This window comes from Nannospalax galili, unplaced genomic scaffold (genome assembly GCF_000622305.1).
Source record: "Nannospalax galili isolate Female #2095 unplaced genomic scaffold, S.galili_v1.0 scaffold207, whole genome shotgun sequence".
Lineage (NCBI taxonomy): Eukaryota > Metazoa > Chordata > Mammalia > Rodentia > Spalacidae > Nannospalax > Nannospalax galili.
This window is the reverse complement of record NW_008358517.1, coordinates 4,033,376-4,055,387: the sequence shown is the minus strand read 5'-3', so window position 1 is coordinate 4,055,387 and position 22,012 is coordinate 4,033,376. Positions and strand designations below refer to the sequence as shown.

General features: G+C 43.4%; 1 protein-coding gene across 5 annotated transcripts in view; it reads left to right on the top strand.

Moving 5' to 3' along the window:
- Positions 1-22,012, top strand: part of Basp1 (brain abundant membrane attached signal protein 1) — a 79,771-nt gene that overhangs the window by 3,086 nt on the left and 54,673 nt on the right. For 2 of the 5 annotated variants that reach the window (XM_029557998.1, XM_029557999.1), the window contains exon 2: positions 20,972-21,153. The exons of the other annotated variants lie outside the window; for them this stretch is intronic. In XM_029557998.1, coding sequence (XP_029413858.1) covers positions 21,076-21,153 — 78 coding nt within the window. In that variant the 5' untranslated portion in view covers positions 20,972-21,075. The remainder of the gene's footprint in view (positions 1-20,971; positions 21,154-22,012) is intronic. 5 annotated transcript variants of the gene reach the window in all.

Here is a 22,012-nt window from a genome sequence, read left to right as displayed (position 1 = left end):
CTCCCTCCCTCCTTTCCTCCTTTCTCTCCTTCCCTTCCTTCCTTCCTTCCTCCCTCCCTCCCTCCTTCCCTCCTTTCCCTCCTTCCTTCCTTCCTCCCTCCCTCCTTCCCTCCTTTCTCTCCTTCCCTCCCTTCCTTCCTTCCTTCCTTCCTTCCTTCCTTCCTTCCTTCCTTCTTCTTTTCTATAAAAAGGATTGAACCCAGGGCCACGTGCTTGCTAAGGAAGCACTCTATCACTGAGCTACACCCCCAGCTCTGAGTACCTTTCTTTCTTTTCCTTTTTACTGTCATGAAGAATAAGAAAAAATTACAGCAAATAACTTTGACTGACTCAAGGGAGCACATAGGCTTAAAAAACCCACTGGACTGTGACATTTGAAGGTGTTTAAGGAGACCTACAAAGTAGAATAACATGATAACACCTCTCTAGAAATCACCAAGAGTGGTTCACTTGGAGAGAAGTAAAAATGCTCTATAATAAAAAATAATTGGGGTTGACTAGATAGAGGAAAGGGGAGGAAGGGAGAAAATCACACAAAAATATTCTCCAGACCCTTGTGTCTTTGAGTGTCCCTTTTCAGCAATTCCTCAAGTCCCTCCCACTTTCTCTGACTCTGGTGAAAGTGCTCACGGCTTCCAGAACAAATATCACAAACTGGGTGGTTGGAAAAACAGAAATTTACTTTCTCACAATTCCAGAAGCCAGGAATCTGAAACCAAAGTGTGGGAAGTGCTGGTTCTGGATGATTCCAGAGACTATCCGGCCCATGCTTCATTCCAGGCTGCTGGTGGCTGTCACCAGTCCTCGGTACCTCTTGTTATGTAGACACATCACCCCTGTCTCTGCCTCTCCTGTTCCACAGTGATTCTCTCCATCCAAATTTCCTCTCCTCATAAAGACATCAGTCACATGGGACCTGGTCTATGGATGAGCTTCTTTTAACTTGATTGTGCCTGCCAGGACCCTCTTTCCAAATACCATCTCACACTCACAGTAAGGGGGGATGGTTAGGATTTCAACACAGTTTGGAATGTCTTCTAACCCACTGGCCTGACCAAGTGAACAGAAATCTGCAGTTGGCCCCAGGCACAGGGGAGGGCTGTGTGGATGTGGCCTCCTGTGGCTAGGAAGCCCAGGCCAGGAGCAAACCTTGCAGGACCCTTTGGCATACACACACTGAGCACTGCAGGGGTTTTGCTGACGGTTTCTTTCCAGTTTCCATTGTCTTCCTAGCCCTTGGGTGTTCTTCAACTCTTAGTCCAGGAAATTTATTTTTAGTTTAATGAATAAATTATATGCTTTATAAACGATTAATGAAAAAACAACAACAACAACAACGGCTTTTGACTGGATCAGGGCCTACAGTTCGGGCCTCTTGCACTCTTCTTAATTTGTTCCCTTCCATCTGCATCAGCTACAGGAGAGGACCGCTCCACTTGACCTTTTCAGCCCAGTGATCCCCTGCACAAGGAGGTTGTGTCCTCACTCAGCAGCGGTCAGCTGGTGACATGCGACAGGTTCCGAGATTAAACAGCTACCACTCCTCAATCTGCTTTCAAGTGTCTGAGTTGCCCACGTTTCCTTGTTTTGGAATATCAGCAGAGGTGGGGGTGGTGATGCTTTCAACTGGGCCGAGCCAGCAAATCGGACGTTTGCAAGATCCGCACGTTATCTCGGGCCTGACGTCTTGTTCACATTCTTGCGCTGGCTCAGGTTTCCTGAGCACATGCACATGGTCTTATTTTGGGGCCAATTCTGGAAGTTTGAGTCAGCTACTTTTTAGTTACTGCTGCCAGAAAGTGAATTTTGTTTTCGGCCAACAGTGCCCTGGGAAATTTTTTTTTTTTTGCCGTTCTAGTTCTGAAAAGTACTGGTCTTTCATTTTTCACAAACAGTTCCTTTTTGACAGTGTTAGTAAAACGACCCGTTTATCCAAATTAAAGACTTTTGAGGGTCTCCTGGGGCTCTTGCACTACAGTGCCCTCTAGTGGTCAATTAGTGGTACTCATGGCTGTCCTGAGGTTTTCAAGGGAATGCTAAGAACGTGCTTTGACAAACTGAGTCTCTGGTACATTGGGCTCCTACTTGGTTTCTTGTATTATTTTGTTTTGAACCCCAACTAAGTTTCAACACTTGACTTCAGCACATGACTGCTTTGTGTAAATGTATAATCCATACACAATCCCTTAATTGCTCACAGGAGAGAGCTTTGACCTATTTCCTTTTCCTCCACTTAAGAGAAAGGATGGAGAGAAAGGAAATGTAATTAAAGGGGCGCACGAGGAAATCGCTGTAGACACGTTGGAGCTGTGACTGATGACATGAAGCAGGTACCCAGAAAACTAACATTCATGAAGCTTTGAAATTATGATTTCAAAGACTTAGCACAGGACAGGGCTACTATCGGTCCTCGCCAGCTCGGCATCTATTTCGTGCTGGTGGGTCACTAACAAGAAGTGGGTGTTTAGGAAACAGGCCGCCTGCTGAAGGTCAGCTCCCAATAGCTCTGATAAAGGTACACTGGCTGGATCCGGCCAGCACCGGCTTCATGTGCCCTGTTCAGTCTCTTGCGGGTGGGGCAGCTGGAGCGGACACGAAGGCCATGGTCACCGCCTTGTAGTGAAGTGCCTAGAGAGTTCGGGCGGCAGCAGCCTTTGGGAATTGGTGGTGTTTGGAAAGCAGCTTTAGAGGTCTCAAGGCTGCTGGAGAGTCACCATGAAACCACCGCAGAGAACCCGGATGTGCAGGTTTTACAAACAAATCAAAAAGAAAACTTTTAGTAGGGAATTTAAAATGCTGCTTATTTAAAAGTTTTCTCTAAGTAATAGCATTTTTAAAAACCGTTAAAAATTAACCACCCTCACCTGTTACTGTCAGTTCATAAAAGAAAGAAAAAAAATTAGGTACTTTTATTGATTCTTTGAGAATTTCATACAATGTATTTTGATGACATTCGGACCCCTCCCCCCATCTTAACCCCCACCCTACTCACCCTCCCCCACTTTATGTCCTCTATTATTGTTTTTCATTTTAAAAGGCATATAAAGTCTAACTTGTGTTCCCCAAATGTTCTTGGAGCCTGGTCAACTTACCAGGTATGGCACTCTTAAAGATAATTTCTTAAGAGTCTCTCTCTCTCCTCCCCTCCCCTCCCCTCCCCTCCCCTTCCGTCCCCTCCTCTCCAATAAATTCTCAGCTAGGGCCTGACTCCTGCAAGTTTTCCTTTGACCTCCTCCCACACATAAACACATACAAATAAATTCATAAACAAATAAATGCAATATTTTTTACGTCGGCCTTTGGAAAATAATATAGAAAATGCTGACTGACTAGCAGCTGTCAGGAGATGAGTAGAACAGAGTTCTACAATTCTTAGTGGATTCTTTTTAAAATAACTAACAATTCAAGCTACTGTCTGAGTTAACATCTTATCACTGCAAAAAAGATCATGATGAAAAACACAATTTCCCTGTTCATTCTGTCTTATTTTTCTTTTCACCTTTTAGGGGCATTTCCTTTCATTTCTTAGTTGATTCCCCTGGAAAGTTCCTCCACATTTGATTGCTCTTCCTGAATTGTTACTGAGTTGCTACTTGGAGGCTTTTTTTCTATGAATCTTTGTTAAGGGATAAAGGAACAGAGTGTTGTGCTGGGCATGGTGAAGTCTACCTGTAACCCCAGCACTTGGGAGGTGAAGTCAGGAGGGTAAGTTGGGAAGGTGGATGCAGGAGGATAAGAAGTTTAAGGTTATTCTTGGCTATGCTGCAAGTTTGAAGCCAGCCTGAGACCCTCCCTAAAAACCAAACCAAAACAAGACAAAACCCCTCTCATGTTCTGGCTCTTACATTCTGTCTGTCCCCTCTTCTGCAATGATCCCTGAGCCTTGAAGGTGGTGATATAAAACACCTTGTGTGAAGGTGGTGGTATAAACGCCTTGTGTATTACTATACTTTTCTGTTGCTGTGATAAGACACCATGACCAAGGCAACTTATAGAAGGAAGAGTTCATTTGAGCTTAGGATTCCAGGACTCGGAGTCTATAATGGCACAGGGGAGGCATGGTGGAAGGAGGTGGCCGGAGCAGAAAGCCAGGTGACATCTTCAAGCAGGCACAGGAAGCAGAGAGACTGGAAATCCAGTAAGGCTTAAGGACTCTCAAAGCCCGCTCCCAGTGACAGTCTTCCCCCACACGGCCACACCTCCTAAAGCCTCCGAAAACAGTACCACCAACTGGAGACAAGCCGATGAAATACTTGGAACCTATGGGAGGCATTCTCATTCAGATCATCACGTCTTGTTCAGGGGTGTGCCCTCAGCAGCACCTTGAACAGCCACGCATCTCTGCATTACCATCGTTCATTACAAAGGGAAGCTTGGATTAAGGCTGCAGGTGGCATTTGACTATGTGTACAAACATAACTATTTAGAAGGCATCATGCTACCATGACAATTTAGCTGAACAACAATAGTAATTTCATTCCTAAGGTCTAACCTCCTCATCATAGATTTTTGACAGGGTTTATAGTACCAGGTATGAATTCCTTATGTAGAGAGCCTCAAATCCAATCAGAGAGAAGTTGATCACCCCCACAACAATTGTGCTACTACTGTGCAGGTGGGCATATCGTGCCTGGCAGGTTGATATTATAGATCATAAGGTTCACAGCTGGATAAGACCATTGATGGCAGAGTCAGTGTAGTCATGACCTCATAGCAGCTGTGGCTGTCTGCAATGGGCCTGCAGGAGACTGGGCCATCAGCAGTCAGTCAAGGACTGGGGAGGATCCCAAGGGGGTCTCATACCTTCTTGCTAAAGTATTGGTTACTGATGGATTCTTGGAGTTCATAAGTCTTGGGTTGAATACCCACCAAGATGCCCATCAGGCCCGGATGGATAGTTCCAAATACATGGTCAGACAGATGATCCTGGTGTTTAACTAGTGGTTCTCAAAAAATTAAATAAATAAATAAAAACAAAAGAGCCATACATGTTTGAAAGAGAATTGTAGGGTGGATGGGAGATTAGAGAGAGTGGGACATTAATAATCAGAAAGTACTTTGTACATGTATGAAATTGTCAAAGAACAAGTTCAATAAGTTATAAAATTAAAAGGAGGAAGAGGAGGAAGAGCAGGACACCACCAGGTGTAGCAGCACAGGCCTTTACTTGTGGTCCTTGGGATGCAGAAGCAGGCAGATGTCTGTGAGTCTGAGGCCAGCCTGATGTGTATAGCAAGTTCTAGGTGGCTATGTAGTGAGACTGTCTCAAAATAAAGTAAGAAAGAAAAAACAACATGCTTTGATAGATTTTCTTTGCCTCTGCTTTTCCATCCTTCAGTTTTCCCAATATGGTATAATTTGTTGTTAAATTATTAGTCAATATGTACATTGCTATATTTATGGTCTGTCACCAGTCAGTGGTGGTATAGAAGCTCATTTCATAAATTTCTCAGGTATTTTGAAGTTGTTACAGTTTTTATTTGTTCTGTTGTCTCTGAAACATTAGTCTTATTTTCATGTGTGTGTCAGGCTTTCCGACTTTACATCAAATAATTTTTTGGTTCCATTTTTTGCCGGATGCTCTAACAACTCTGAGATGTCCCAGAAGGCTTATGTTGATGATCTGGTTATCAGCCTACTGCAGTGTTGGGAGTGGGTGGCGTTTAGGAGGTGAGGCTTGGTCACTAGGGATTTGGGGACACCAACTCTCTTTGTTCCACTCCCCAGCCACTGGTGAGCAGCTTTCTCCCTTACATGCCCCCTCTGTGACATATCACACTATCAAAGGTTAAGTGACTAAATATGGAAAACTCTAAAACATGAGCCATCTTTCTTTTAAATAGATGATGTCAGGTATCTTGGCACAGAAATGACAGGTGGCATCCTGGGAGCCCCCCTCATGGGCTACGCTCACCTGATCTGGTCTGGGTTTGTCTGGACTTGCTCTGCTGCTCTTCCCCTGGGATTTTTTTAAAAACATGTTTCCCTGGTTGGACAGACACCATCTCTTTGGGATCGCATGTTTCCTTCCTTTGATTCTGATTGTATTAACAGTTGTTAAAGAAAAGGCAGAAAATACCTAACTTATCCTTTCTTCTGATGGATAGATTTGGGATGAAACATTAGGTTGAGAACAATTTTGAAGCCCAACCTTACGTGTGATCTTGCTGTCCTGATTCCTGCTTCCATTTCTTGGCATCCTCTGTGAAGAATTCCAGCATCTCTTTATTGGCAGGTTCTGAAATTTTAGAATGCTGTGCTTTCTTATGACTTTTCATTCATTGCGCTTGGTACTCGTGTGCCCTTTGGAGATTAATGAGCAGTTCTGGAAATTTTTTTTCTATATTTGTTTTCTCTAACAATCTCTTCTCTTTCTAGACTATATGAACTGTTGGACTCATGTTTTAGACATATTTCCTTTTTACTTCTGTCTTCTATTTATTGATATTTTTGGTTTACTTTCTATAGGATTTCCTCCAAATTAATGCCCTAATCTTCTGTTAGAATTTGTATGTTGATTATCATATTTTAAAGATATCACCCTTGTTCTCTGAAGCTTGTTTCATGCCTCTTATTCTGTTTTATGAATATACTTTTTTTCTTTAGTAGGTCTGAGCATATTGATATGTATCCAGCCCCTGTGTATATAATTTTCCTAGAGCCTTACCCACCAGTCTTTCCTAGTTCATGCTTCAAGTTTTCTTAAATACTCTTGATCCTTGGCTCTTCTTTTCAATTAAGACTAAGGCGCTTAGGAACAATTTGCCAGTTCTAAGTGTGTGGCCAAGTGGGCCTCACAGTAGGTACCAAACCAGTTTTACCTAGGAAGCTAATTAACCCATTCATTAGGGAATCAGGTCTGAAGAGAAACCTCCAATGTCCTGCTGGGTGTTATATTACTTACTGTTCTTATTGATGTGACAAAATACCTCACAAAAACAACTCATGGAAGGAGGATTTATTTTGATTGACAGTTTGAGGATATGACATTCACAGTCAGGAGGCAAAGGGATGAATACTAGTGCTCGGCTAGCTTTACCCCCATTTTTTGTCTAGTTCAAGACCACAGCCCATGGAATGATGCCACCCATCCTTAAGGTGGGCCTTCTACTTTCAAGTAGTTCAATCTAAACCCCCTCATAGACATGCCCAGAAGCTTGTCTCAGGTGATTCCAGATTTATTCAAATTGATAATGTTAACCATCACTTGTATATTCTGTAGCTGCAACCATTGGGGTCAGGCTGCAGGAAGTGGTATCAGCACCTTTCTGTCTCTGGCTGTCCCTCAGGACTGACTCAGGCTCTCTCCTCTGTGCCCAGCAGTAACACATATCCTGGGGCCTCTTAGAGTGTGTTCCTCTGGGCACACTTTCTTTCCCAGGGAACCAGGAAACTCCAGGTGTTTATCTCAATTGGGGATTGGGAGGTGTCCTAGTTTGTTTCTTCATTGCTGTGACAAAACACTCTGACCACTACCAACTTGGGGAGGAAAGGGTTTATTCAGCTTACATCTCCCAGGTCGTAGTTCATCAGGGAGCCCAAGGTAGGAACTCAGGGCAGGAACCTGGAAGCAGGAGCTGGAGCACAGACCATGGAGGAACGCTGCTTACTGGCTTGCTCCCCTGGCCCCTGCTCAGCCTGCTTTCTTATGCAACACAGGCCCACCTGCCTAGGGGTGGTACCACCCACAGTGGGCTGGGCCCTCCCCCATCACTCATCAAGAAGATGCCCCTCAGACATGGCCACAGGCCAGTCCAATAGAGGCAATTCCCCATTTGAGGCTCCCTCAACCCAGGTGTGTCAAGTTGACACTAAAACTATCCAGCACAGGAGGGAACACCTACACCACTTTTGGGCATTTCCTGCTTCTAGAATCTGGACCGTACAAAGGTGTCCTGGGAAAGAACAGGCACTCAAAGCCTCAGTGAAAGTGATAGTGTGAAACTATTTTGTTTTTTATTAGGGGGCCAAGCAGGGAGTATTGCTGTGACTTGTCTGATTAAGTAGTGTTCATGATGCTTGGGTTAGGTTGAAAGAATCAGAGGGAACCTCAGGTTAGAGTCTGAATCATACTGGACATTTCCTGTTAACATGCGTGCGGGCTTTTGAGACTGAACTAAGAACAAGTTGACATGAGTTTGAAAGTGAATTTGGATTCTCTGAGATGTTAGGGTGTTTCTTCTAAAGGTTTCAAAAGGACTGAAAAAGATTCTAATTCGACACCAAGTAGGCCTTCTATTGTCATGGCGCCTGGGTGTAGGTGAGGAGTGAGCAGTTTTATCTTTTGGGTGCTGAGAACTCACAGTGCTGAGTGGAAGAGGAACCATAGTCAATGGAATTAAATGAGAGAGATGAGAATGCCTTTGGTTAGGGAGCTTCTTTTCGAGTTGTATTTAGCAAAGGAACTTGTAAGCCTTCCAAATGACAGAGACCACAGGCGGAGTGGGTCAGCAGGGGGAGGAACACTAATTGCTCAATTGATTATTCTTGAGCGTGCCTATCCAATAGATGACACTTCTCATTGCTTTCAACACAGAGGATGTTTTAGTCTCTTTATTGGACCTGAAATCTTATTTTAAAACTTAGAATAGTGCTGACACCTTGTAAGGGAAGCTAAATGACATATAAATGTATTTTAAGCATGAGTAAAGCAGGTAAAATAAATGAACGAGCGAATGATGACTGATGAATGATATTAGTGATTTAATGTCTCTGTTTCTGAAGATAAGCACTCACAGGGCTAAGCATTTTATAGATGCTGGCTCACTTATCCTCAGAGTCATACAAAATATTGTATCAGTCAACTCAGAGTAGGTTATGTTGAAGTAAGAAATAGCCCCAGCTCTCTGAGCTGTAAAACAATTCACATTTATTTCTTACCCTCACACATGTCCATCATGGGTCTGTCCTTACTGGGGATCAGAAAGTGGGACCTATCAGAATTGATGTTGGTAGTCTTGAGGTAAAGGGAAAAGAGAGAGGGTGTCTTCTGTTCAGAGGTTAACACGCATGGTATCTCTGCTGGATTCAGTGGTCTGAGCAAGTCACCTGATTGCCTCTGAACTCTGATGAAGACAGGTTTTATCCTGTTAAATGGAGCAGCATCTCAGACGACATAGCCTCGTCGGTTGTTTGTGGGTAGGAAGTACAATTCTCTACCAGGTATACACCAGCACGCCCGTCGTCCTAGCCCAGGTGTACACCAGCGCCCCGGTCGTCCTAGCCCAGGTGTACACCAGCGCGCCTGTCGTCCTAGCCCAGGTGTACACCAGCGCGCCTGTCGTCCTAGCACGTAGGGCACTATCTCTGGCATACGGGGGCCTAATCTTTATACAAATGAAATTCAAATTCACAAATCTAGAATTCTGGCATGTGGAGTCTCACAGAAGATCTTGTTTCACAGTGGGGAGTCATTTGCATCATATAGCCATCGTGTGATGCTGAGAATTTCCAAATCTGAGACAGAGCCTAGAAACAGTGGGTACTATTTTAAAGATAGAGAATTCTTAAGAGGAAATCATTTCATACCAGCCAATTTTAGAAATTTATTTCCTTTCTTGTGGTTGTGCTTAACGTCTTCTAGGTCATCAGACATGTCTTAACGTTGTCACTTATTTTCCAGTTTATGGAACGTTTATGAAAATGGCAACGCTTCTCTGGGCTCAGCATTCATTACACGGCAGAAATTAACCAAGTAGGTGACCCTGGGATTTCGTGAATGAGTCTGCCACCTTGTGGTTATTTGGAAAACCAGCAGGCGAATCTAATGTTCTTCCAAGGCACAGTTACTAAGTGTGTCTAGCCTGTTCCGGGCTTCAGGGGTATTGGAGATATTTGGAACCAGTGAGCTGGTATTTGGAAATGTGCTCCACTTTGGTCAAACCATCCCACGTGCCTGTCTTCCCCTCTGTTCTTCCTGTGAGGGCAGATGGAGCATCTTTAATTCTGAGAAGGCCAGCTCTTCCCTGTCTCTCCTCCGGTGTCTCCAGGACATTGCTTCTGTAATCATTTCCTTTTTTCCCATCATCATCTGCTCCTTCCCCTTGGCATCCTCCTCGACATGCCTTAACAGCCCTCATTAGAAAAGCTGGGGCTGGAGAGGTGGCTCAAAACTTAAGAGTGCTTGCTGCAAATCTTTCCTAATCCCAAGCTCTCTGTAACCATTGCTACATGTTTCTGCTTCTCATCGAAGTGGAAATTCTCAGAAGTATTATCACTGTTGTCTCCATTTCTCCCCTACTCAGTATTAATATTAGTATTTTGGTTAAGGAGAACATTTAGTAAATGAGTCAGATAAATTCTGGAGAGACTGTGCTTTAAAACAAAATTATGTAAACTTCAAGAGATGTGTTAGTAACTCATCAAGAGCTTACACATTTTGTACAAGGAAGATTTGTTCCTATATTGCAAAGGAATCTAGTCTGGAGTAAATAATTTTGCTTAGCAAACTAAGAATAGTCAGGAGTGGCCAGGGACTGGTAAGATATCAACACCAAGAAAGCCTGGTGGCTCATAGCACACTTTCGGAAAACAAAATAGCAAAAACAAAGCTTCTTCCCGCATTGCTTCCAGTGAAACCTTCTAAGGTGGCATCAATGCAACAAGGCAGGAAAAGGGAAAAATTGGCAGGATTAATGAGAATGTTAGAACACTGGGGCCAGAGAGGCGGCTCAGTGGCTAAGAGCAATGGCTGCTCTTGCAGAGGACCTGGGTTTGAATCCCAGCACCCACATGGTAGCTAACAACCATCTGTAACTCCAGTTCCAGGGGCTCAGCTGCCCTCTTCTGACCTCCACAGGCATTGCATGACATGGGTGCACTTATATACATGCAGTTGCCTCACTCATACACATAAAATAAAAACAATAAATAAAATGTTAAAAAAGAAATACTACTGACACAAAATTTATAAAACAATCAATTGCACTTCTTTAAGGAAATAAATTATTTTCATAAAACTTGTTAACTTCATTCTTTGAGTTTCATATACGTAAATAATGAATTTGTGTTATTTTTACCCCATCCTCCGATCTTCCTCTCTCCCCTGCCAACTCCCCTCCTCTTTACAAATCCCTTTCTCACTTTCAAGCCTTTTTGTTTTGTCTTGAGACCCACTGAGTTAAACCAGGATTATCTGCATGATCGTGGGTACCCAACTATCCACTGGGGCTTGGCAGGCTTACCTGTGGACACATAAACAAAGACAGTGAGTGCCTCTCCCCCAGAATATACTAGTACCTAACAGTTCAACAGGGTGGGCTGTAGCCTTCTGGGTTCCTCCCCTACACATGATTGATAGATAACACACTCAGTCTTGTGCAGGCCCAGTGCAGCCCTTGTGAGTTCATGATTGCAAGAGACAGCATGCCACAGTCCTAACTTCTGGTTCTTACATTCTTTTAGCCCTCTCTTCTACAATGAAGAAACAAATTCTTTTTATTTTTCTTTTTTCTCCTATTTTGTGTATGAACCAATTACTTTAATTAGGGTTGCTTATAGGAACATGGATGATGATTATTTACATGTGTGTGTGGAACTTACTGGTGGCTACACCACTGAACAAAATTGCTCTTCTTCCCCAGGACCTATTAACTGCCTATAGATCCTCATGGAGGGGTGGATCCTCATGGGAAGGCCTCTGCTATCTCCACTCCCCTGGAACTGCCCTGCCTCAGTCATCCACCACCCCTCAGCCCAAAGGATCCCTCTCTGTTTTCTACTCGGCCTGCCTCTCAGCATTGGTCTTAGAGGGGGACTGCTCCTCCCTCCTTCCGTAGAACCTTAGGGGTTCTGAATGCTGTGCCCTGTGCTCAACCCTTGCAGTCTTTTCCATATCCTTATGGGGCTGGATCCTCAATCAGACATCAGCCGCACACTAGGAGAGGCCTTCCTTAACCATTCATTATAAACTGGCTCCTCATTCCCAATCCATCACCATCAAAGAGGTATGACTATCTAAAGCAACGTTGGTGCCCAAAGAGCCTCCTCTTCCTGGTGATTGCCGAATCCCTAGTGTCCAGCAGCAGTTTCTGGCATTCAGTAGAAGCGCCACAAGCACATTCAGTTTGTGTGTGTTCAAAATTCATATGGTTTAATTCCCACCCTCACCAGAGCCCCAGTCTATGTGTGTCTTAGGCACTCTTCTGCAGCTGTTATAAAACACCATGACCATAAGCAGCTTAAGGGAGAAAGGGTTTATTCTGTCTCACAGTTTCAGAGGGAGACAGTCCATCAGAGCAGGAGGACATGGCAGTGGGAAGGCAAGATGGCAGGCGCAGGAGGTTGGCGGGTCACAGCACATCCACTCAGGAAGCAGAGAGCAATGAATGCACGTGATGCTCAACTTCTTTTCTTCACTCATACAGTCCAGGGTCCCAACCAGGGCAGGGTGCCACCCATGGTGGGCAGGTTTTCCCACCTCGGTAAACATAAGCAGGATCCCCCCAAATAAGCCCAGAAGCCCACCTCCCAGGTGATTCTGAATTCTGCCTCACTGACAATTACCATCAACCATCACAATGGGCGCTTTCTGGAAAACAGAAACAGGAAGGGCACTGAACTGACAACAAACTGTGATTTATTAGTAGCACTTGGGAATATTACTGAACCTTAATGTAGTTAGTCTTCCCATTTGCAAAATGAAGAAACAGGGCTGCACTGGAGATGCCACTCACAGATCAGCTTGGAGAGACTGACAGTCATGTCTGGGATATAGTACCGACATAAACATTTTGGCCACAGAAAAGATGTGATTGATAGACTAATGATTATCAATGTCTATCCTGGATGGAAGGCAGTAGGCTGGGCATTCTTGTACAGTATGGTTCCTTCTAGTTCTAAATACTGAGCAGTATTTAAAAGTCTTTCAAAACATTGTCTTTTCAATTGAGCTTTAGATTTGAACTTGATTTAAACCTTTGAATGGTTAACATTTAATGCTGAATAAGAATTAAACTTAGAAGTAAAATTATAAACTTTCAGGTCTGGAGAGATGGCTCAGAGGTTAAGAACACTTGCTCCTCTTACAGAGGACCTGGGCTTGGCTCCCCATCACATTGGGCAGCTCACAATTGCCTGTAACTCCAGTTCCAGGGGCTCTGACATCCTCTTTTGGCCTCTGCAGACACTTTCAAACAAGTGTTGCACATGTACACACTTAGGCACACACGCACACACGCACCCCACATAAAATAAATAAAATCTTTAAAAAGACTGTCATCAGGAATCAATGTAAGACAAATAGAAATGAACCTGCATCTGCTTATTCAACCAGGATCCACCTGAAATCCTGGATCATGAGGGAAAGCCATATGTTGTGTGAGGTTTAAAGATTCCTGGCACGAAGTCTGCCTTCTACTATACTTCGTTTTCATTTCCACTAAGAGTGTTGTATTTCTGATTCTGATGGCTGGTGGGCCTTCCTGGATTCCTCTATTTTGATTCTCTACCAGGAGATAATTCCACAGTAGACTGGCAGATAGTCCAAGCTATGTTTCAATTACTGAAATAATGCAAAAATTCATGAGATTAAATAAAATAAACCCCAGAAGGAATTAAGTCCCTCTTAATGGAAATTGGGATTAAGTTCCAGTTTCCATCACTTCTGTGTCAGGCAGTCATAAATGTTTTAAGTGGCTGGAAAAATAACAGTTGAATGGATTTGACTGTAAAAGGATGTGAGGAACTTATTTTAGTAAATAGGAAATGGTTTGAGAACATAGAAATAGGGACATGAAATTCTGTATGTAGCATGTTAGAAAGATTACAGAGCTCCTTTCCTCATTTAGCAGTTGCCCCCAAATAATTTCCCATGGCAAATTAGATAATGCTTGTTAAATAAATTTCAGTTTTCTGAAAGGAAGTTTCAAACTCACTTTATTATAGTTTACAGATGATTTTACTAGAAGGAAATTGTTAGTGATCTGCATCAGGAATAAGCAAACAGCCATGTGTCATGTTTTTTATAAATAAAGCTTTATTGGGATAGTCATACTGACTTATTTACATATTGCCTATAGTGGGTTTCCTGCTATAGTAGCAGAGCTGGGGAGTGGAAACAGCAATCTCATTTCCTTCAAACCATCTGCTATTCAACCCTTTAGGAAATATTTTGCCGATTTCTGCTCTACTGAACACTCTGTGAGCTGCTGGCCAGCATCCTGGATACCTTAGCTTGTTGAATCCCCATGCCTTTGCCTGTGCAGGTCCCCCACTCAATTTTTTTTTTTTGCAACAGCATCTCCTTGTAGTCCAAGCTGACCTGGAACTCACTATTAGACCAGGCTAGCCTCCATCTCACAGAGATCCTCCTGTATCTGCCTTCTGAGTTCTGAGGTTAAAGGCATGTGCCAACTAGATTGTATGTTTTTCAAAGGAGGAATTCTATGCTTAGCCCAGTTTTCGATCTCTCTGAGACTATACTAGTTATTTTGAGATAATTAGTTACTAACAACTTTAAGAAACATGACATCCAACTCAAGGTTACGCAGGGTTAGTACTCTCAAACTTTCATATTAGTTTTTCCATGTGTGTCACCTTTGGGCCCACCCTATTTTTCTCAGGTCTTGGAGAAATGTGTGTGTCCTCAATTCTCCACTCTAGCTGAGATCTTCAGTATCCTTCACTATACGGTGGGTCTGCAGGGATGTGAGATGCATCATCTTCCAGCCTGGATCTCCTCTTAGAGTTCTCAGGAGCATGCAGGACAATTTTCATCCACCCAGTTGGTAAATGGTCCTCAGAAATGCTTCTGGTCCATGTTGTTCCTTCCATCTCCAGTGTGTCTGACCTTTGGGACTTCCATTCCACCATGTGAAGGCACTTTAGTGCAACAGCTAATGGACAAGATGCTCAGTGTCCATTGATAAACTCAAACAGAGCATTTCCTGCTAGACATGGATGAAGGAGGAAGAGGAGAAGGGAGGAGGAAGAGGAAGAGGAAGAGGAGGAAGGGAAGAAGGAGAGAAGGAGAAGAGGAGGAAGAGTTGGGAGGAGGAGAAAGAAGTGGAGGGAGGAGAAGGGGGGAAGCAGGAATAAAAGGAAAAGGAGGAGGGAGAGAATTTAAGGGAGAGTCAAGAACTCCCTGACCTCCATCTCCAAATCCCCCAGGACGCTGGTGACCCCTGGTTGCCAAATTCTGCCTGAGAGTCAATGAAAGAGGCAGCACTAGAGGAACAAACATTTTTGAGAGACTTTGCTCCCCTAACAGGAATTATGACACTGTCTAAGGAGAGGATCTTGGCACAGAATTACCTATTTGGATAGCTTTATTTTAATCTTCTTAGAAAAATGGCTTAGCAGAATCACACTCTTGCAGCCTCTACAGCTGGTGATTGATATAATAAATGGATTCATTTATCCAGGAAAAATTATGAATATTATCCCTTATGAAATTAATTTTCTCCTTATATAAAGAGTTGTATCAGCAGGGCCCTCTCAGAGATGAGTGCTAGGAAGATCTGTCCATCCTGTCACACTGTGACATTTTCTTTTGACAATGGAGATTAAATAGTCTATAACATTTCATTGAATGGCTGTCAGGAATCTGAGAGCTAAAGTTCTCACGAAAGCCCAGTGATGCACCTGGTTTCCCATGATGGCTACTGATGCCCTCTGTCCTCCCTGACCTAGTGCTTAGCTTTTGCTTGATCCTTCCTTTAATGGCCCTTATTGGTGCTGCTGCAAAATTAACTTCTGAACACATTTCCTGAGCACATCTTGTAAATTGGTTAAACGTTTTTGTATTAAAACTCTCAGAACAATCTCAGGAAGTAGGTAACATTCTTCTCCAAATTAGATTAAGGCTAAGAGAGATGAAGGCATTTGCTCAAACCCACAAAGCTATAGAGTAGAGGCAAAGTTAGGATTGTTACCCATTGCCCTTCCACAGCCAGGCCTGTATGTTCAACCTCTAGATGCTCCATCACTCTCAATGGAGATATCCCAGAGAACTGCTCTGTGCAAACGGTTATCATTGTACCACTGAAGAAATGACTGGGCAGTTAGAAAACGTTTATCCACAGAAATCATTTGAATCCTTTACCTATGAAGAATTGTTGAGTACTGGTGCTTGAGTTTGGAAAAAGTAGTTCTTTTGATTGTATTGAATTTGTTTAGTCTTTTTAGAAGGAAAAAACCAGAAAATCCACCATACCAGTAATTGATGGACTCCTTACTTAGAAACTTAAACAGAATATTTGGAAAGGGAAAACTCTTGTTTAAAGATATTATATCTGTATCATTAAGAATAAGAAAGGGAAAAATAATGGCCTGTCAAGATAAAGTGTTGAATTGATTTCACTTAGCAGGAATGCTATGTAATACATCATTCAGATAAACGGAGGAAGACCTAAAAACAATATTATGTTGAAAGCGGAACATTTTGTGTACGTTCTGGGTCATCAACACAGAAAACTGTATATAGAAAGTTAATATATAGACAGAGGAGGGAAGGGCTTCTTGTTCCTGTAACTGCCACTCATCGATGACTGGCAGGCATACAGAGGACCTTTGCTCTAGAAGTCCACTGGGGTGTGGCACCCCAGATCAGAGCTAGGTCTTTCTGCTTTGAGGTCAGAGTGAGGCACAGTTTTCATCTGAATGGAGCCAGTTGTGTAGAAGTGACGAAGCAGAAAGATCCAGAGGATGTGTTGTACAAAGCAGAGCCCAGGTTTTGCTGAAGAGAAGGCAGGCTCTGAGGAGCCATTTCCTAGGTCTGAGGTCCAAGTAACTCTCCAAACTACATTATACTGTAATCACTAAAGCAATAAATGGTCATTGCAAAGATCCTTCATTAAACATAGAACATTAATCATGTGTCACATTAATTAATCATGTGACATTAGAAAGCTAAGTTACCTTCCACCCCACTTTGGAAGTAACAGCAATTCCCAGGGAAGTCTGCTGCCAGTAATCTGGGGACGAACTCTGCAGACATATCCTCTTGTATTTACTTATGCCCTCGCTGGGACAGCAGGCATACTACTCAGCATTGCTTCAGGCATGGGGGGGTCATTTTGAACGCCTTTCTTTGTGCTGGATTTTGACAAAATTAGTAAGGACAATGAAGCTGATTTTCTTTGATCTTCCAAGTCTTTCAAGAACATTGATGCTTAGGCTAGGAGCCGCAGTTTTCCCACTGTGTCAGGTTCCCAGGCACGCTGGCCCATTCACGCGATCATCTACTTCATTTTTATGCTTCAGGTTTGCTTTTCCTTGAAACTGTTGACACAGCTTTTAAAAAAAAAAATTTTAAAAATATTCTCAACTGTTTGGAGCAGGTATTTTCCCACACACACTTTCAGTCTGAATCTCTTATTTTTATCACCTTACTGTTTTTGGTTTGGAGAAAAATCCTTCTTTCTGATAGTCATTAAACTCATTCAAGAGCTAGAGCTAAGAAAACTGTTTGGAGTCCTAAGGAGTTATCCGAAGCACATAGGTGCAGAGGTAGGCAGATGCTGGAACCTGGACAGTGGAAGTGGGCAGTACAGTACCTCCTGATCTATATATGAGAAAGGAGTGTTCTTTGCATTCTGTTGGAAACTTTATTTTGCATTTACCAATTTATTTCCTGCACCATTCCTTGCACTGGACTTGAAGTAACATTATTTTAATACTAGAATCCTGTAGGAGCTGATCAGGGATTAGAAGCTGGTGTTCCCAAGGAGCTAGGCCTGACTTAATGCTCACGCTGCTCCACGCAGGCCCCTCAACACTCATTTATTCAGAATGAGGTTATGTGAATAACTGTTCTACAATATTCTTTGTTATGGGTGCTTATTCTCTAAAGGATTTAGCAAGGAGGGGAACCCCCAAATTAAGGACTGTTCCTCCCAGGCTGAGGCCCTTGTACTTTAATTCCATGCTTGGTTCTGTGGGAACAGGCAGGGATGGCCTGGAAAAGCCCTTACTGGTTGGTGAATAAATCCTTCTTTATCATTGGTTTTTACATGGCTTGTTCCTATGAGGTGCTGGTGAACAGAAAGGTACTTTGGAACAGAAGGATTTGTGAGGGAATTATGATTGGTGGAGGGGCAGGGGAGCTGGGAATGAGACTATTCAGAGGGACCTGGATGGCTTTCATCTGCCTTTCCTGTTGGGCACATTTCTCCTAGTGCTGTAGCAACTTCCAGCCCAGTGCTTCATAGTAAACAAGTGTGCACTCGGGTTCCCGTTATCCTTTTACAGCACATAAAGAGAAGGGGGGACTGGGGACTGTTGTGTGTTTCCTTTCAGTTACTCAGCATGTAGCAACAGGGAACGGAATTCAAAGTCCTCAGTGGTCATCTTTGGCCTTACTTCTGAAGCACCCAGCCTGATTTCTATTACAGTAGAGGGAGGGGCCCCTTAAGGGTACCAAAGGAGACCCCTCTGTGCTGCCCTGCTGAAGACATCACAGAAAGTCAGCTTCCTCTGCACCTAGTGCTGTCAAAGATAATCAATCAATCAATCAATCAATCAATCAATCAATCAATCAATCTCAGTCAATCAGTCTCAATCAGTCAATCAATCCAAAAAGAAAAAAAAAATCTTGTCCTCTCCCAAATGAGTAGCAACAACATACTCAATTTTCAGCTTTTTCATTCTCATCATTACTGATATTTTGGTGGATAACTGTCTGTCCTGGGTGGTCCTGTTTATCATTGGTGGTTTAGCAGTATCTCTGGGCTCAACACACTAGCAGCAATTCTAACCTTTTCCCACTTCCCTCCTCCAACTCCCAAGTGACGCCTAAAAATGCCTTCCGGTACTGATATTGCCAGTGGTTGCCTGGGAAGTAAAACTACCCATAGCCAGGAAGCACTGGTTTCAACCAAGGAAATCCTTTCCTGTGGCTGTGTGAATTCTAAGTCTGGGGTTGGAGAGGGGAAGGTAAAACGATGAAATCAACACATAGATTTTGATATTTTCCTTTCGAGAAAATTATAAATATATTTAAGAGGAAAGAGCAAGGCACGCACAGCTTATGTGTAATAGTGACAATCTAACCTTTTGCTTGCAATTTATAAATGAGATTTGGTGGTCCTCTGACCCAAATTTTATACTAGTTGAGTAGAATACAATTTCAAAATGGGTCTCTGGGACTTTGGGTTAATTCAGTGTCATGAACAGGAATAATTCAAAAAGACAACAAAGGTGGCTGGAGTGACACTGTGGTCACTGGGTTTCATTCACGCCTTGGTGGGCTCTGTGGGAGGTAGGGCAAGGGAGTTACAGTGACACTGGGAGGTAAGAAGAGGTCTGGCTACATAGCCCCACTGCAGATGGTTTGGTGGACAACATAGACATAATTAAAAAGCTGGACAGACATGGGTGGACATTTTTGTAAACTGTCTAATTTGAATGACAATGAGACCCTTATACTACAGGCAATTCAGTGGCAAATCTGTTAGCAAAAATAAGTAGTTGTGGAGGAATCTGTTTTTCTGATAAATACCTTTATAATGTAGGTTAGGTTTCACTGGAGCAATTATGTAGTTATGACAGTATGAGTCAGTTTATAGGTCATGTAGTCTAGCTTTGCTTATTGAAAACATATTTATTCTTTTGGAAAGTAAAGCAGCCTTTTTTTCTTGGGTGTAATGATGCAAGTCAATTACATTTACCACAAATCATATCCTTAACCCTTTAGCCTCTCAAGCTCACCAGTCTTCACATAAGCAGCTATGTGACATTCACAACAGGTAGTACCAACAGTTCTCCAAAATTCAGAGCCTCACATGCTTGGTTCCTAATTCTCTGAGTGTGAGCTTTAGAGGATTTTTGAGACAATCCATGCTAAGATGTGTGAGGTTAGAGGAACAACTGAAAATGAGATTAAAATATCACAGCACCAGGTTGGATTTTATATAGTAATGCAGTTGCACCGAGATGAAATATTTTGGCAGAGTCCTTCCACTTTCTGCCATCCCCCCGCCCCCATGTGTGTGTGTGTGTGTGTGTGTGTGTGTGTGTGTGTGCACGCACATGCGTACATGTATAGTTCTGGGGACTGAACTTAGGGTCTCCAGCATCGCAGGCAAGTGCTCCATCACTGAGCTGTGGAGCTACACCCTTACCCTTCTCCCCCTTTTCTTTTGTTTGGAAATTTTGAAAAGAGAACAACTGAATCTAATGGAAGACAAAATCAAGGAGACCTGCAGTTCTGTTCATTGCATAAGCTTTTGCCTCCAGTTTCCATGGTAACCAGTGATCTGCATTCCAGTCACACCTTTGAAAGGCTTGTTTTCTTTCTCCATCATAAACACTTAGCCAGAAGCATCAAAGGTACTGAGCAGTCATTTTATCTTATGTGTTTCTTTTTAATTGGCAAAAGGAAGCACAGAAAGGAAGGTAAGACCTATAAACTTATGAAAACATAGAAGGAATTTTTATTTATTAATTTAAAGATGATCACAAGGATAAAAAGCCTGAATCCTAAATGAATAATGCTAAAATTCTATTTAAATATATATAGATACAATACTCAGCACCTCTAACAGTAAATATACCAGCACAAAATAAGAAATATTTGTTCAATTTAATAGGATAAAACACGAGACTTGATTTAAAAAGTTAAAAAGTATAGCCCAGTAGTCTTCAACCTGGCATGGTGTTTGCCTCTGGAGAACATTTGGTGGTCCCAAATTTTTATTTGTCATAACTGGTGGTATAAGAGGCTGAAAATTCAAATGAATAAAATGTGTTGGAAGCAATCTTGTTTATAATTTGAGTTTCTGTTTTTGAACTATTTGATTTTTTAATTCGTTGAAACCGGGAGGGGTGGGGAAAAAGCAAAGACTGGGAGTCTGAGAGAATGAAAGGGAGAGGAGGAGGAGACACAAGATTGCCACTTTTTTCTTATCTAACTTTCATTAAAGTCCTAATATGAATTTTTCCGTTAAGGGGAAGCTACTTACCTTTCTCCTACGACACACTGATGGCACGTTTGGCGTCTGTCCTCCTAAGTATAGTTACATTTTTTCACCAGGATAGAGGAGAAACTTGTCTTGAATTCACGGCCCACTCAGGAGGGCAGATCCAAACAGGACAACTTGCATTTCCATCTTTTCTGCACCGTTGGAAAGCAGCAGGATGAGAAAGCAACCTAGACAGCCAGAGGGCGCCCAAATGCCGCGAATGGACGTTCCAAAGGTTCCATGGGTTTTGCGGGTAGGTAAAATTGGCTTTTGTCTAAAGAAAGAGCTATGGTTCTAAAAGATGTCACGTTGTGTTGTTCTTAAACATTATTTTTTTATTTTACATTTTCCTTTTGCTAACAGATAAGCACAGATAAGTGAACAAACTCTCCCAACCCGGGTCGCTAGTTCGTGTCCCGGGTGTTAAACAAAGTGGTCGCCCTCCGGGACACACGGACTGAGCGCGTTGCGCCACTGCCGGACCCGGTGCACTTCCGAGCAGCACCGTGTGGGCTGCCTTGGTCAGTCTGTCTTCCGAGAGCTGGTGGCCTCCACGAAGCAGACACAAAAGTGGACGGCCCCTTTCCCAGGGCGCTTTTCTTCCTTTCTTCCTCTCCGAAGTCCCGAGCATCTTCCGCGGGGCTTTGCAGCCTTCCTCTTCTGCCCCGCGGCAGGCAGTGTCTGCAAAGCGCCTGCCTCCGCGCCAGCGCTCGGAGGTGCACATCTGCTCAGTAGGGGCGCCCCCAGAGGTGTCTGTCAAGGGAGGGCACCCCTAAACCAGCCGATGTCTGTCCGGGTGGGTTGAGGAGAGGCAACACGTCACCCTTAGCCTCACTGCCTGGTGGATACTGAACCTCAGCCTGATGTCTGGAGCCCGAGGGATTGGGGTTCCAGGAAGCTAGCTCGTGGCGGGGGCGTCATTCGCTAGCCCCCTAAGTCTGAGCCAGAGCCTGAGCACTTCTTATTCAAGAGGGGGGGGGGGGGGGGGGGGGAGAAGGAGCGAGAGAGTGAGGGAGAGTGAGGGAGAGCTAGATCATAGACACAGAGACCCTCCAGATACAGAGAACCGCCCGCCCCCCCGACAGAGACCCAAGACACAGTAGCCCCCAGTC